The 17,572-nt window shown below is 34.6% G+C and overlaps 1 protein-coding gene across 6 annotated transcripts in view; it reads right to left on the minus strand.

Moving 5' to 3' along the window:
- LRCH2 (leucine rich repeats and calponin homology domain containing 2) overlaps window positions 1–17,572 on the minus strand; it is a 102,953-nt gene that overhangs the window by 24,799 nt on the left and 60,582 nt on the right. For 4 of the 6 annotated variants that reach the window (XR_011998280.1, XR_011998281.1, XM_025983882.2 and 1 more), the window contains exons 12-15: window positions 17,403–17,468; window positions 8,644–8,692; window positions 8,446–8,562; window positions 1,351–1,395 (exon numbers count right to left, since the gene is read on the minus strand). Coding sequence is in view for 4 of the 6 variants with exons in the window: in XM_025983882.2 (XP_025839667.1) it covers window positions 1,351–1,395; window positions 8,446–8,562; window positions 8,644–8,692; window positions 17,403–17,468 (277 nt within the window). In the remaining 2 variants the exon portion in view is untranslated. The remainder of the gene's footprint in view (window positions 1–1,350; window positions 1,396–8,445; window positions 8,563–8,643; window positions 8,693–17,402; window positions 17,469–17,572) is intronic. The other 2 variants (XM_025983885.2, XM_072744575.1) reach the window with 1 other exon arrangement.

Consider the following 17,572-nt stretch of genomic DNA (forward strand, 5'->3'; position numbering starts at 1 on the left):
AGTCTAGGGGGAACACAGATTCATTTGTACAGATAATACAACCTTCTCAGTACAGTGTTAGAGCTATGTATGCATGGTATATGATGAGGCACAGGTAAGGGGCACCTGGAGAAATGGTAGGAGTGAAAGGGCAAATTTCCTGAAAAAGTGAAAAACTGAGTAGTGTGTTTACCAGAAAGAGAAGGAAGGGAACAACATTCCAAGATGAGAGGACAAGGACAAAGGCACAGAAGCAAAAATGAAACGATGATGCAGAAAACCTTTGAGCAGTCCATATTGCTGGAGAGTACTGAAAAGCAAGAAAAAAAAACAGAACAGATCATGAGCTGAGGCTGATGTGCTAAGAAGGGGCCTGATCAGGAAGGATCAAGAATTTATCTTCTAAGTGACAGGACATAGTGAAGGTTTCTAAGCAAGGGGATGACCTCATCCCGTTTTTGTGTTCTTCGGAGTATTCATTGTGGCTTGCAGAGAGGACAATGGACTGGAGAAAGGGAAAAGAGCAAGGATGCTATTGTGGTGGTACAGGCAAAAAATGCTAAGGGCCCATGCCAGGGCAGAAATAGCAGAAATACAGGTGGAAAATGTATTCAAAATACCTCAGTATCAAAAAGAAAAGTTAGCTCTTTGGTAATATTAGATATTAAAGCAGGCAAGACCATAGTGGATATAAAACACAAAGGGACAGAGACAATAGCCAAGCTGAACCTCTAGCTCAGGGTTCAGCAAATATTTTCTGTGTGATTCCATTTCCTAAAATTAAAGTTTTCAGAAGCCCTGCCAAGTACTCAATATCAAATTAACTACCAATCCCTCCAATCAAAAATACACAAAGCTTAAGTATTTATGGTGATGACACAGTGTCATTTCAAAAATGCTAGGCTGCTGCATAATTTTAAATGGTAAGGTAGAAAAATTTATAATAATGCACAAACTGTAGCAATCTAATTTTTAAAAATGTTAAAACAGTACACAGAATTTACAGAAAAAGATTAATAAATGTCAAAAGAATCTCAACTGACTACGAGGTTGATTTAGTAAGACAGAAGATGAGAAAATGTAAAAGACAAATGTTAATAGAATTCTAAAACTGAACTATCAGAAATTCTGTTCAAAATAAAGGATATATGGAAACTATATAACTAAATTAATAACTGCATGATGATACTCAGCTTTTATTATTAGAAAAAAAAACATGCAAAAAAAAAAAAAAAAGAAAAAAAGAAAAAAAACATGCATTAAATCACTAACCAAGAAACTGACAGAGGCATTACATTTTACTCTGATGAACCAACTACATATGAAAAGTAAACATTTTAAATAATTGCTACTATCACCCTCTTTTCTCACCTCATCGTTTTCATTGCCACTTGAACTCTTCCTTGATGATTTATACTGAAAAATATTTAAAACATACACTTTATTTTTCTTTGAACATATGAATTCTCTACCAGTAAATTATATGTGAGGTTTATTCATATTTTGGCACTTTTATTAAATTATCTGATACTAACATTAATTATATAACCAGTTTAAACAATCCTACCACTTATTAATAGCTAATACATACAGGGCTTTCATGTGCAAGGCATCGTTCTATATATCTAGCAACATTTCCTTCCTGAGCCGATCCACTTCCCATTCAACTCAGGTTTCCTATCTGAAGGTTGTCTTAAACTCTTCAATTTTCTTAATCCACTATATCCAAAACATCATTGTCAATTCTTTTTGTAATCTCTCTGACTTGCTTCTTTTGAATTCTTAAAACTACCAATTTATCCTAGGGCCCCATTACCTCCCACCTAGATGGTAACCGCCCCATTCAAAAATGCTATCTATTGTTAAGAAACTGATTTCAGGTAAGAAAAACCATTACGTTAGGTATATATATTGACCATACAATAACAGTAATAGTGATAATAGCTAATACTTATATTAGTGATTACTATGTACCAGGCACTGACAAAAGTATGTTACACATATCAACCCATTTGATTGTCCTAACAACGCTAAAGTAAATATTATTATCTGCATTTTATACTGAGGCACCAAGGTCATATGCTTAAAATAAAAAATGCTACTATGTCAAAAAGCTTTTTTTTTACAATCAGGAATTACAGAAATACAGAATGACAACCACCAAAGTTCTTATTTCTAACTCCTCCCCACCACAAATAATCCTGCAAATTAATGGTAGATTAAAACATTCAAAACACTATTTGCATCTCATGATTCCCCTACTGAAAAACCTACTTTCAAATTATGTTCAACTTTCCTTGCCTGGCATTCAAAGTTCTATTTAATGGCCCCCTTTCTTATGCAGCTTTATATTCCATAACTCTTGGAAAACTAGATCTGATAGCTCAACCGCAGATTGGAAGGCAAGCAGTATATTAGGGATTACAAACACCAGACCTAAATTCCTCCATTGTCTCTCCAGTGATTTATGACAACTACCCTACGCATGATGTTTGCTGACAATACATTGTCTTGGTTCTATTCTACTTCAACAAAAGAATGACATTTGCACAGCAGACCCCAGGACCTGAAGATGGCCATCAGTCATCCAAGTAAAGGAAAAGAAACTCATGGATGTCAAAACAGAGGAGTTGCCAAACTGAATACTGTTGCAGGATCTCGCCTCTAAAGATACTGGTTGGAGTGTTTCAAAGAAGTTACTACCAGTATTACAAGCATGTCAATGTGAAGACAGGGAACATCATCGGGGTTTCAATGTTGCTGGAATATTACATGCTTTTCAACCACTGCCTTTCATACAAGGAACTCAAACATGAACAGCTACACAAGTACCACTGAAGAGGGCACAGTCTATATTCCTGGCCATGACCTTTGTAGGGTAGATTTTTGTAGAGCAAAAATCCCTGATATTTGCTGAATCCTTTCATATTTTAATTGAGAATTAATACCAGATAAAAGATGATTGGTACAAAAACAAAAAACCAAACAAAATAATGACATTTGAGTGAATAATAAGCTAGTATTTATTAAATGTATACCTTGGGGCAAGTGCTATTCTCATAGCCATTTTACATTATTAAGTAATTCAGCAGTTATAATCTTGTAAAAAAGATACTATTAGAGTCATTTGGGGATAGAAAAAAATTAAGCTCAGCAAGGTTAGGTAATTTGTCAAAATCACACAGTCAATATCTAAGTTAAAAACTGGAACCAACGTGGTTTGATTCTAGAAGCCAAGGCTTGTGCTCACTTCAGCAGCACATATATTCTAGAAGCCAAGGCTCTTAACCACTATCTCTAAATCCTGAATGATTAGTAGAAGTTTGCCAGGAATAAAAAGGGCTAGTGGGCATTCTCAGAAGAAGGAAAGCACAAACTAAAAAAAAAAAAAAAAAAAAGCTCAGCCTATGCAGAAAACAAAGAATAGCCAGATGGCAGAGCGCCTGCGTGGCACAGTCAGTTAAGCATCAAACTCTTGGTTTTGGCTCGGGTCGTGATCTCGAAGTTGTGAGATCGAGAACCCTGTTGGGCTCCAAGCTCAGCTGGGAGTAGGCTTGAGATTTCTCCCTCCCTCTCCCACCCTCCCTCCCGCCACACTTTCTCTCTAAAAAAATAATAAATAAATAAGCCTTAAAAAAAAAGTAGCAGTATGGCTAGTGAGGAGAGTGAATTGTGGCAGGTAATAAACCTTAGAGATTAGGGGATCATGGCATCTGAAGTTTTTTAAAAGTCTAAATTTTGTGTTATTGATAATAGACAGGAAAGAAACAAATTTAAGCCAGGGTTTTCTCAATGGACTGTGAAGCTACAGAAAGGGAACAAATTAAGAAGTTATTACAATTGCCTAGACAAGAATGAGGGTTCCAACAAAAGCAAGGGCAGTGAAGATGCAGAAGAGGTGGCAAATTAGAGAAAGAGGGCATATAATTAATATCTTAGTGATGATTGGAGGAATGAGAGAGGGAAAGATCAAAGAGGTCTGAGGTGTAGAGCTGAGACAACTGGACAGACACTGCTGCTATTAACGTGAATAAAGAATAGGGAGGAGGAGCAAGTTCCATGGGGGAGAAGGGTAGGAGGCAGAGACAGATTGACCTTGAAATACATGTAAAGCATCCAGACAATTAGAAACACAGGCCTGGAAACCAGAAAACAAAACTACGATGTAAATTTAGACCCACCAGAATATGAGACATCTGGAGTCATAAAAGCTTCAGAGGGAGTTTTTAGGGTAATGAAAAGAGAATGAGCCCCTAAGAGCAAGCAGAAGAAAAGTCAGAAGTTAGACAAGAACATCCAAAAAAACCCAGAAGAACCAAGAAAGAAAAATTATTTAGAAACCAAGAAAGGAGTTTCAAGAAAAGAGATGTGGCCATCACTGTCAAATTCTTAGGTACATGTTAAGCTCTAGGTTAAGGGGCTATGTCAATGGAGAAATGGATGTGGAAGCCAGACTGTGGTGGGTTAAGGAGTAATCAGAAACTAGGATGTAAAAATATAAATTTGGCCTAAAGAAAAAGAGACAAGGCAACAGCTGCAAGGGGACTCGGGAATAATTGTAGAGGTCTGAGAGCATGTATCAGATGGAAAGTAAAGAGATGGAAAGGATGTAGAAGAGTAAGTGAATAACTGATAAAGGAAAGAAACGGAGCATAAATGAGGTTAAGAACATAGATCATGAGATTTGTGTTATTGTTACTCAACTACACTTCTAATTTAAAATATTTATCACATTTGAAAACTCAGAAAGGTACTACTTTGTTTGCATTACCACACAGATTTAAAAGTCCTAACACTCAAAACCTAATATATACATAGATCTGAAGATATTCCATAAGCTCAACTTTTATTCAATCAACTCAGCTGTCCACTGTCCTCAATTAGCATTAGTCTGAATAATTGAAATTTATTATATCGGAATTCAAATAATAAAGACCTGTTTACAAACCAGAGAAACAAAAAGGTCAGATCACTTCTGTATCTTATGTTAATTTCACAGGAGAGACAGTAACTTGTGTACAAATTCTGACTCCTAACAACACAAATCAGGTTATTTCACAAACCCAGTTGGCTTCCCTATTCCAGTATAAAATTAACCATGATCAGATAAAATATATAAAAATATTTTTCTGGGCATTAGCCTCTAAATGAAAAAATACTGTATTTATGAAATCAGGTATGTATTTTAAGGGTCATTATAATGTTTTATCACAGCAGTAATTAAGATAGATTTGAAGACAAATATACAGGGCATTTCAATAAAGCAAATAATCCTTAAGACTAATAGAGTATTTAATCTAATGCTTTTAAACTTTCTTGTTTAGAAATCAATCATCTAATCCATTTAGAAATCCATGATGTTATTATTCTTAGAAGAAATTAAAGCTAATTTATATTAAACATAATTTATCAAAAAATTAGATGTTCATATTTTGTTGTAAATCTTATTAAAAGCATTAACACATTTCCGTAAAATGTAAAATACACTTGCCTTTCTATAAAAGATTTTTAATAAAGTAACGTATTTCCTGAAATACCTTTACTTTGAAAGATGCAGTGACTTTATTTTGGCAACGAGGACATTAAATTTTATTTAGTAGAGTAGTAATCTACACAGAAGTGGTCTGGAAGTCTAGAAGAGTTAGTGTAACTCTCCTACAATGATTTACTGACTCGTATAATCTGACCCAATTTATCATCTTGCTCACATAATCTGGCCAATATACTGAAACATTTTTTACTTAGTTTCTGGGGCTTACCTGAAAAACATTACTATCCAAAATCAGTCTTGGCAACTGAGAAATAATTAATGAAGAGACCCACATACACAAACATATGCACACTTTCAATAAATATACTGAATAACAACACCACCATTAAATATGTACCATGGAACACAAAGAAATCTTGTGGCTCAGTCATTTATATGTATTAGGATAAAGTTGCACAAAAGCTCTGTATGTTCCTCAACACCACAAAGCTAAGGGGCTATCGCTGAATGAGCTTGGTGATATTTGGATATAAATTTCTAAAGTAGTATATTTTAGTGTTTAATGAACTATAAATCCAAATTAAGTTCATTATATCCTATGAATAACCCTTTTGATTCTTGGAAGATGGGTAATTAAGATAAATTTTATTTTTGAAATAAAGATATTTTATAGAAATCAATGACGTCTTAAGCAAGAAAATACTGGCAATTCTGAATATTTTTTTTAAGATTTTATTTATTTATTCATGAGAGACACAGAGAGAGAGGCAGAGACATAGGCAGAGAGAGAAGCAGACTCCCTGCAGGAACCCTGATGTGGGACTTGATCCCCAGACTCCAGGATCACACCCTGGGCCAAAGGCAGGGGCTAAACCACTGAGCCACCCAGGCGTCCCATGAATAATGCTTTTGACTCAGAGAGCAGTATCTCAGGTTTTTATCTTTTTTTTCTTTTTTTTACGTCTTAGGAAAAATTTGTTCACATTCAATTTTTTTGCAGTGTCCTAACACTGACATCTTCTGACTATTGAGGAGAACTACATATCTCCTTAAAATCTTTCCCAGTGACTAAGCTTATCTTTGAACCCACTTTATTAAAAGTATGGAAGAAATTAACATTTCTTGAATGATGGATAACATAATGGACATTTCAAAGAGGATCTCATTTGATCTCTTAGGAACTTACAAAATAGAAATATTATAGGAGATATGTTTAAGCCTTAAAAAATAAAATACTTATCAACAAATGATACTATTAAATCAAAGAACTATTTTTTAAAGGCTTCTGTTAAGGCTTTACTGAGATCTTCACTTGGGTTACTGTAAAGTATTTTTAAAAACAATAAATTGTATTGATTTGAAAGTTTCGTTTGATATTAGACTATCCACAGTAGGTAAACAGGCAGCGCAGCATAGGCTCTAGGTTCAAATCTTGACTTGGCTGTTTATAAGCTAAGTGACATGACGCATATTAGTTAGCCTCTCTGTGCCTTAATTTACCCATCTGTAAAATAAGCATGATAATTGTACTTACTTCATAGGGTTGCTATGAATATTAAATGAGTTGATATTTGTCAAGTCCTTATAACAGAGTGCCTGGCACTTAATAATTGCTATGCAAGTGTTTTTGATAAATTATCAAAATTTATATGCTTATTTATATACTTTACTAGTAGATCAAGTAAATATCAAAATCTCTTCCATTAGTCAGAAAAACTAAAATCTCTCATTCATCAGGTTTTATCTACTAACAAATTTTACTATGTGCCTTTGTTCAACGTCCTATAAATTGAAAGAGGAGATTTTAAAACAAATGTCAGAATATAACTGCAGATCTGTAAAGACTTGGGATAAACAGACTTTCGCCATTACTGACCAGGGTTCTGCTTAGAAGGTCCTTGTTTTTTTTCCTTTTTATTTCTTCATTATCTCTCATACTGACCAGGTACCATGAAGCTTAATAAAAGGATTCAGTAATTACTTGTAGAAGGATGAAACTTACCACAGACTTGTTAAGACACATAACATTTTTGTTTTGCTCATATGATACTCCCTACTTCCAAATATGTTATATTCCCATAAAAGGAAATAGATCAATGTGTACAGATAACCACTTTTACCAGAGAAAAACATAAAATATAATCCTATCCACTAGAGATATAAACTTCAAACTACCTATAATTTGTCATAGAACTATGTATTTACATAAAATTGTTATTATTACATAAAAATTAGGCTTTGGGAAACAAAAGGCACAAAGACAACAGAATTTGCCATTCATGGGGCAGGAAGCTTATCTGCACTGTCCAATAATGGATTCTGACTAGTACTGAAGATTAAGCTAATTCCACTGACATCTACAAACGTAGCAGACTTTAACCACAAATGAATAATACAATACTTACAAAGGTGTACACAGTAAAATTTCATTAAAACCCTGCTACCTAGAAATTTGGGATGATTCAAATAGTCTAAACTTTTAATTTAGCTGAAAGATCATCTTAAGAAATCTACTAAGGTAGCAAGAAGAAAAAATGGGGTACAAACACTTTCAAGCATTTTTAGAGCCATGTAAATAGCATTTATTTAGACAGAAACATTTAAATACTAATTGCAAATACATGTGAACTATATACTGAAACAAATCTAACAAAAGACCTATTCTAGGCAATTCTTTTAAAACATAACTACATATTGCTACAACTAGCAGTATAGCAAACATTCATCCTTCATGTCAAGTATCTGGTAAATCACAATTCAGATTGATCTGCAATGTCATTCTTAATTATTCTGAATTATTGAAATTTTATGTATTTAGCTGGATAATATTATCTATATCCATGCATGTGGGAAACCAAGATAAAATAATACATTTATTATATGTAACTAGAGTTACAGTCTACCTTATTAACATGAAACTGATAAAGCTAAAAGTAATAATTACAATGTAAATTTTGCAATTTAATATAAAGTACCTTGAAATATTCTTTTCTAATCTGTTTGCTCCGCCTTCTTTCTTCACTCTGCCAGATTATAGGTTGAGATTCTGGCCACTGCTGTTCATCTATTTGATCCTTCTGATTTTCTAGGGGCTATAATGAGACAATTTCTTTTAACTAAATAAATGACATAAATAAAATATTAGATATAACAGTAATTCATTTTTCTCTTACCTGCCATGTGAGGGGTGATAATGGTGAATTAACTTCATCTGCTGAGACACTACAAAATTAAAGATGTCTTCATATGTTAAAAAATTTAGAATTATTCTTAGGTATTTATTATGAACAATATAATGTTGTCTCTCGCTTTCTCTCTCTCTTTTTTTTTACCAGAAATCTAAAAGACTTTATCCATGTCTATGGTTTAAACTACATAAAACTTAAAAGTTGACAAAAATATATTAAGTTCCCAATCACTTCTATTCCTTTAAAAAAAAAAACATTAAATAAGTTTTTTTTTAATATCATTCCTATGCAAAGGACTACACTAAGGACTTTTTAGAGGCCAAAAGAAATGTTATACCTAGACATACAATGAAAAACCAGATATTTTTAATAATTAAATTAAATCACTACTAAAAACAAACAAAAACCTAATAATTTCTTTATACAGATTTATTTTGTTTAAATGCCAAAGAGATTAGGGGAGTAATTCTTCTCTGACTATTGAATTACTGATTATGAACCTCTAACCCTTTATTCTGACACACAGGGTCTATGGTAGAAATTCTTTTCATCTATTTTTGTCAGGAAAAGTAGACTGCACATGTTGTTAAGTGGCCAATTTGAACAAGAAGTTCCTTTGGAAAAAATACACGGACAAAATGCCCACTAGAGCTATTATTATTCAACACTGTTGTAAGAACTTCTCTATTATACAGGAAGAAAAAAACATTTAAATATTAGAGAGAAAGAAACAAATTTTCAAAATTTAGAGAAGACATGATTATCCAAGGGGGAAAAAATCTATTATTATTAAAAGAAGGTTACCAGTTATAAAAAAATATACAAAACTTAATAGCTTTCTCATATATCAATATATTGATAACAAGCTATAAAATATATCAGGAAGAAAATATTCATAAAAGGAAGGAAAAGCAAAAATACTAGGAACAAACTTAACTTAGACATGCATAAGATCTACATCAAAAACTACCCAAGTCAGGGCACCTGAATGGCTCAATCAATTAAGCATCTGACTCTTGATTTTCATCTGTACTTCCAAATCAACTTTGAAATTCTTTTATCAAATTTCTAATACATCCTTCCTGTTTTTTATTATAGTTTATTTCAGCTGTCAATTAATTTGAAGAAGTTATAATATTTTGTCTTTCTAAGAACTTTCCAGTTATTCAATTTTCTTACTAGATATTTGTAGTCTAGTCTAGTGCTCTAGTCTAGTGCTCAAGTCATGATCTTGGGGTTGTGAGATGGAGCCCTGAATTGGGCTCCATTCTCAGCACATGGAGCCTGCTTGGGATTCTCTCTCTCTCTCTGCCCCCACCTGACCCTGTTCCCTGTTTGTGCTCTCTCTCTCTAAAAAAGAGAAACATAACTACAAATGTCTAGTAAGAAAATTGAATAACTGGAAAGTTCTTAGAAAGACAAAATATTATAACTTCTTCAAATTAATCGGCAGCTGAAATAAACTATAATAAAAAACAGAAAGAATGTATTAGAAATTTGATAAAAGAATTTCAAAGTTGATTTGGAAGTACAGATGATAAAGAAAAGTTCTATAATAAAGGGGACTTCCCTGCTAGGAAATTACATATATTCTACTAAATTAATTAAATACCATTAGACCCAGAATTTATAGATTTTCCAGTGGAAGACAAGTACAGAACCACAAATATAACAACTTGTGATTTAAAAAATGAAATTTACAATTGTTATAGAAATGATAGGTTATGCAGCAAATAGTGTTGAGACAACTGGTTAACCAATTACAAAATACAGAAAGAAAGAAAAACAGGGGGAGTTGGATACGAAAAAGGAGAGAGGGAGCAAGAAAAGAAGAAAAAATTAAATACCTCACCTCATATCAAAAACCAAAATTCATGACTAAAAGATTCAAATATAAATAAAGATGAAATTGCAAAAAAAAAAAAAGAAATTGCATAAGTATATGAAAAATACGGGCAGTAAGCTTTTAAATGTTGAGGCAGAGGGAGTATATGGAAGAAACAAATTAAATACTGACAAAACACACAAAATGTAAGAATTAGACTCTGTATCTGGCCAAGATAGAGTAACAGTGATCAGATTTATACCCTGACTAAAAACACTAAAAGAACAGACAAAATATATTAAATTCTGCTTTCCAAGACACTGAGTATGAGGCAAGAAGGAAAGAAAAAAAGACATTTATCCCTTACAGATGGGTAACAAAGAAGGCAAACCCCATAATTGCATCAGGTTGCTGCAGAAAGAGAGTTTCCAGGCTCCTAGCCCAGAGAGGAGGAACCAAAGTAAGGCCCAGGGGGCTCCCTGAATTGAAGAGACAGAGCTGGGAGCCAGAGTAAAAAAGGTAGATGGAATTAACAGGACAAAGTAATAGAGATTAAGCAATGCACAGAGAAAGGATTTGAAGAGCTTTTACTCTACAGAAGCATTCTTCAAATTTTCAACAGAGTACTGCTCCCTGTTCAGCGGGGAGCCTGCTCCTCTCTCTCCCTCTACTGCTCCCCCTGCATGTGCGCTTGCTTGCTAGCTCTCTCCGTCTCTCAAATAAATAAAATCTTTTTTAACAATTCAATCAGGAATGTTGAGGAAGCTAGAGAAAAAGACTAAGCATGTTAAGTACAGACACGATAGACATAAAATAGATAAAAATCAAAGTTCAAGAGATGAAAAGTACAACATCCGAAATTGAAAATAAACTGGATGGGATTAACTGTAGACTGGACATTTAATAAGAAATGATTAGAGGGGTGCCCGGCTAGCTTAGCTGGGACAGCATAAAACTCATGATCTCAGGGCTGTAAGTCTGAGCACCATGCTGGGTATGATGATTACTTAAAAATAAAATCTTTAAAAGAAGAAATGATTGGTGAACATAAAGACTTAGTAAAAGAACTATCAAAAATCAAACAAAGAAAGAAAAATACTGAACAGGGCTGAACAGAACCTCAGCAATCAGTGGGAAACCCCAAGTAGCCTAATATACATATAACTGGAATTCCAGAATAGGTCAGGGGACAGAAAGGATATATTTGAAGAAATAAGGGCCCAATTTTCACATTTCATGAAAACAATAAACCCATAAATTTGAGAAGCTCAAAGAACTCCAAACAAAAGAAAAATGAAGAGAACTACAAGATACATCGTAATCAAATTACTTAAAAACAAATAAATGATAAATAGAAAATGGAAACAGCAGCCAGAGAAAAAAGACACATTAGGTTCTATGAAACAAATGCTGACAACAGAATTGTCATAGGAAACAACACAATCCAGAGGACAGTAGAAAACTCTTTAAGGTACTGAAAGAAAACAAAAATGTCAACCTAAAATTCTGTACCAGCAAAGATTGAAAAATGAAGGTGAAACAAAGACTCTGTCATACAGAAGCTGAAAGGATTCAGCACCAGCAGCATTAAAGTTCCTTTCAGGTAGGAAGAAAATTATACTACATGGAAATATAGAGCTACACAAAGGAATACAGAGCTATTAGAGATGGTAATTAAGGGAGTAAAGATTAAAGACATTATTCTGATTATTTTAATCTCTGTAAAGAAATAATCAACTATTTAAAGCAAAAATAATAACAATGTATTACGAGGTTTTAATATATATATATAAGTAAAATGTATAGCAACAACACCACAGAGGCCAGAAGGGAAGAAACAGATGTATACTGTGGTAGAGTTATATATGAAATGGCATACCAACACTTGAAGGTAGACTGTGATAAGTTAAACACTATACTTTAAACCCTAAAATAATTAGTAACAAAAAATTACAGCTAATAAGTCCATGAAGGAGATCAATAGGAGTCTTAAAATAAAATTAAAAAGAGGGGGCAGCCCGGGTAGCTCAGCGGTTTAGCACTGCCTTCAGCCCAGGGCGTGATCCTGAAGACCCGGGATTGAGTCCCACGTTGGGCTCTCTGCATGGAGCTTGCTTCTCCCTCTGCCTGTGTCTCTGCCTCTCTCTCTCTCTCTCTCTCTCTCTCGAATAAATAAAATCTTTAAAAAAAAATTTAAAAAGAAGGATGATGGCTATAAAGAATAGATAAGACACAAACACACAAGAAGATGATAGATTTACATCTATTAATAGCAATAATTCCATTAAATATAAACAATATTAACACTGCCATTAAAAGATTGTCAGATTAAATAAAAAAGGAAGGTGCTACTATATTCTAAATATAAGAAACAAACTTTCTCCACAAAAACACAAGTAGATTAAAAATAAAAGGATGGAGAAAGATGTATCATGTTAACAATAATCAAAAGAAAGCTGAGATGACTATACAATATCAGAAAAGTAGACTTCAGAGCAAAGAATATTACCAGAAATATAAAAAATATTATTTCATAACAACAAAGGTATAAATTCACCAAGAGGACACGACAATCCTAAACATTTATGTATTTAATAACAGCTTCAGAATACATGAAGGAAAAATGATAGAACTTCAAAGAAATCCCCAATTAGTGCTGGAGATTTCAATAGTCTTCTCTTAATAACTGATAAAACTGACATTGTAGTGTGCCAAGGGAGTGATGTGGTGATAAAGACAAACAGTAAACAAATAAAGAAGTATATATTCAGAATGTCAGATGGTAAAAAAAAAAAAGTATAAATTTAGAATGTCAGAGGGTATTAAGATCTTTGGAGAAAAATAAAAAAAGGTATGGGAAAAGGGACAAGGAAGTTGGGGGGGGAGGCATTCTCTTTTATAGAAGTTATCCAGGGAACTCCTTGCTGATGACGTGAAATTTGAGCAGAAACCTGACACCAAGGGAATAAACTTTATGGTTATCTGGGGGGAATCATCCTAAGCAGAGGCAAAAGCCTTGAGGGACCAGGAAATGCCTGGTGAATTAAGACTCAACAAGGAGGTCAGTATATCTAGAGAGGAGCTAACCAACCAGGAAGACCCAGGCAAGAGAGTAAGGCAGGAGGGCGCCAAATAATGTAGAGGTTTCTAAGTCCCTAAAGGACTCTAGTTTTTATTCCAAATGAGATGGGAAGTCATTAGAGAATTCTGAAGAGTGACACGATCTGACTTACATCACAAAAAAATACCAATCTGATGCTTTTTTGAAAAACAGACTAAAGGAAACCAAGGGCAGGAAACCGGCCAGAAGGCTATTTTAGGGCAGCCCGAGTGGCTCAGCGGTTTAGGCTTCAGCCCAGGGTGTAATCCTGGAGACCCAGGATCGAGTTCCACGTCCGGCTCCCTGCGTGGAGCCTGCTTCTCTCTCTGCCTGTGTCTCTGCCTCTCTCTCTCTCTCTCTCTCTCTCTCTCTCTCTCTGTCCCTCATGAATGAATAAAATCTTTTTTAAAAAAAAGGCTATTTTAATAACTGAACTAAGAGATGGCTAGGGTGGAAATACATCAGTCAGGGAAAGACAAATATATGATTTCACTCACAGTGGAATTTAAGAAACAAAACAGATGAACATAGGCGAAGGAAAGGAAAAATAAAGTAAGAGGAATCAGAGAGAGGGAGGCAACCATAAGAACTGTTAACTACGGAGACCAAACTGAGGGTTGCTGGAGGGGAGGTGGATTGGGGGAAGGGGTAACTGCGTGTTGGGTATTAAGGAGGGCACTTCTGTTGAGCACTGGGTGTTGATGAATCGCTCCTGAAATCAATACTACACTATATGTTAAGTAACTTGAATTTAAAGAAAAACTTGAAAGAAAAAACATAAAAATCATAAAGATAAATTAATAAATAAAATAAATAAAAATAAAATAAAATTTTTAAAAGATATGGCTAAAGCTAGGGTGGTAGGTGTGGAGGTGGTAAGATGTGATCAGATTCGGGTTATATTTTGAAGGCAGAGTCAACGAGATCTGCTAGTGGATTAGATATGGCACGTGAAAGTAAAGTGACATGTTAAGGTTGACTGAGGCTTTTGAGCTGAGCAACTAGAAGGATGATTTTACATTTTCTGAAATGGGAAAAAATACAGGAAAAACAAGTTCAAGAGGTACGAGGAGGGATTAAGACTATAGTTTTAGAGGGGCACCTAGGTGGCTCAATGGGTTAAACATCTACCCTCAGCTCAGGTCATGGTCCCAGGGTCCAGGGATAGAGCCCCACATGGGGCACCCTCTTCAGCTGGGAGTCTTTTTCTCCCTCTCCTTCTGCCTCTGTCCCCTGCTAGTGCTCTCTCTCAAATAAATAAATAAAATCTTAAAAAAAAATATGAGTATAGTTTTGGAAAGTTAAGTTTCGTGACTATTATACATCCAAGTGGAGATGTTAAGTAGGCAACAGGTTATACAACTCTGTGGTGCATGCACGTGTGTGTGTACACACACGAACATGCAAATATTCATGCACACAGATAGAAAAAGGGTCTAAAGAGAAAAATACCAAAATACTATGACTTGTCATCTCTGAAGAGTGGGATAATAGTTGATATTTATTTGGGATTTTTTCTTTGTGTTTGCTAAATCTTACAATTTTTCAAGAATAAAGCTACATTAATCTTATACTAGGAAATTTTTTATTTTGTTTTTAAGAAAAAATTGAGTGATTATTTTGAAAATGAGAAAAGTAGAAGTAATAGTTATATGAAGGAGAGGCCAGGATTAGATATCACAGTGTTGAGGTTTGGGCAATTGGGGTTTTCTCAAGAGAATATTAGGAACCTGGGAAGGAAGCTTAGCATGGGAATGAAAGAAGGTAGGGGGGAAGTAATAACACAAACTTTAAGGAAAGAGAACATACAAGATAACAGAATCAGTATTCAAAAATGGAGGGAGTGGATTAAATTCAATTACTGAAATTTGAGTAATGTTTCTAGACTTGAGTATAAAAACTCATCTTTATACTTGAACTCAATTCTGAATGCCAAAGTGGAAAAAAAGAAGAAAGGGCAGTCCCAGGAGAGAAATCAGGATATACAGAACACAGAGATGGGAAACCATGCTAGAATAAGGAAAAAAGTACTGTTCCTAACAGCAAAAATTGCCACTGGAAGAGCGCATAAGGCTTAAGATAGGCAGAAATTCACTTCAATCTTACAGTTAAGTCAAACATTTTCAGCTTTATCCTGAAAGTGATAAAGAACCAGTAGAAGATAATAAATGGAAATCAAACAGACTATTTTAGAACCATCACTCTTATAACAGTGCAGAAGACAAGTTTAAAGGTAAGCAAAAGTGAAGAAAGGAGATACATCTAGGGACTGTTACAGTAATCCAGGAGGAAAAGGATGGGGCCTATGCCAATACGATTGTGCTAGGAATGGAGAAGTTGAGACAGATGTAAGTAATGTTAAGAAGCTGTAATTTTCTGGGGAGCCCCGGTGGCCCAGCGGTTTAGCGTCACCTTCACCAGGGGGCATGATCCTGGAGACCTGGGATCGAGTCCCACATCGGGCTCCCTGCATGGAGCCTGCTTCTCCCTCTGCCTGTGTCTCTGCCTCTCTCTCTCTCTCTCTCTCTCTCTCTCTTCTCTCTCTGTGTCTCTCATGAATAAATAAATAAAATCTTAAAAAAATAATAAATATTTCAAAAAAAAAAGAAGCTGTAATTTTCTGTTATTGACTAGATTGGGAAGGGTGCATAAGAGAAGTTTCTGGGCCGCTTGGGTGGCTCAGCTGATAAGCGCCTGCCTTTGGCTCAGAGTGTGATCCCTGAGTGCCGGGACTGAGTCCCACATCAGGCTTCCGGCATGAAGTCTGCTTCTCCCTCTGACTATGTCTCTGCCTCTCTCTCTCTGTCTCTCATGAATAAATAAATACAATCTTAAAGAGAGAGAGAGAGAGAAGTTTCCTATGATTTCAAAGTTGCTGACAGGTGACTGAGTAGTGGGACATTCACTCAGGCAAACTATATAGGAGAAGAAGTAAGTTTGGGAAAACATAAGTTCAGTTTAGACTGAGTTACTCAGGAAAAGATATCAGTGGTATGTGTGAATCTCAAGGAAGCAAAACGTTCTTTTTTCCATATGTTAAGACATGGGGTTCTGGAACCAGACAACCTGGGCTTGAATCTTCACTGTATCACTTATAAGCTGTGTGACCTTGAGCAAATTATGGTAATTTCTGAACCTCTGTTTTTTCCCTAACAAAATGGGGTAACAGTAACAACTTCATAGTTGTTATGAGGATTAAACGAGACAAGACATCTAACCCATTGAGAACAGTTTGCATATAACAAGCATTTAAGAAATGTTAATTCTCTCTGTGTTTACTTCTACAGCCACCCTACCTCCAGCCTTGGACCTTTATACTCCTGTAGAAATGACCCAGGAGTTGAACCTGATGCAAATTTTCAAACTGCCAAAAAGATAAATAGAAACTTTCAAGGTCTTCTAGTTCTCTGGAATTCATACATATTAACTTAGACCCTGTATTCACATAGAAAAACTTAGTAAAACCCAATTGAAATGAAATTAAAAAGTGAACGATAAGAAAACACAATGATGAAGAAACACATTCTGGCAGTAATACTCCTACAATAAATGGTTTACTGAGTTAATAAATGAACAAATGATTCTGTCATTAAGAAAAAATGCAGGTATGAGCACAAAAAGATCAAAATCAGTATTTTTGGATCTGTTTATATCAAAAGTAAATTTATCTGGTGCTATAACACATTTCTTCATTAAATTAAATTATAGTAGTAAATCTGTATCATTTATTCAATTAAAGCCCACATATGGGAACATCACTGTTAGAGAATCAAGCTTCATTTTAAAATATTAAACATAAGGACTAAGATATTTTTATACCTCTTTTCGCATTCCACAGTTTGTTTTGGCTTGTTTCTTGGGACAGAAGTTGAATGATTAAGAATCCTAGAAGTAAATTAGCACATTAATTCCAAAATACATTAAAAAGTGTTAACGCATGATATAAAAGATCTCCATAATAAACTGCATCTGGTCCATGAAGATCTCTG

The sequence above is a fragment of the Vulpes vulpes genome, chromosome X (assembly GCF_048418805.1).
Source record: "Vulpes vulpes isolate BD-2025 chromosome X, VulVul3, whole genome shotgun sequence".
NCBI lineage: Eukaryota > Metazoa > Chordata > Mammalia > Carnivora > Canidae > Vulpes > Vulpes vulpes.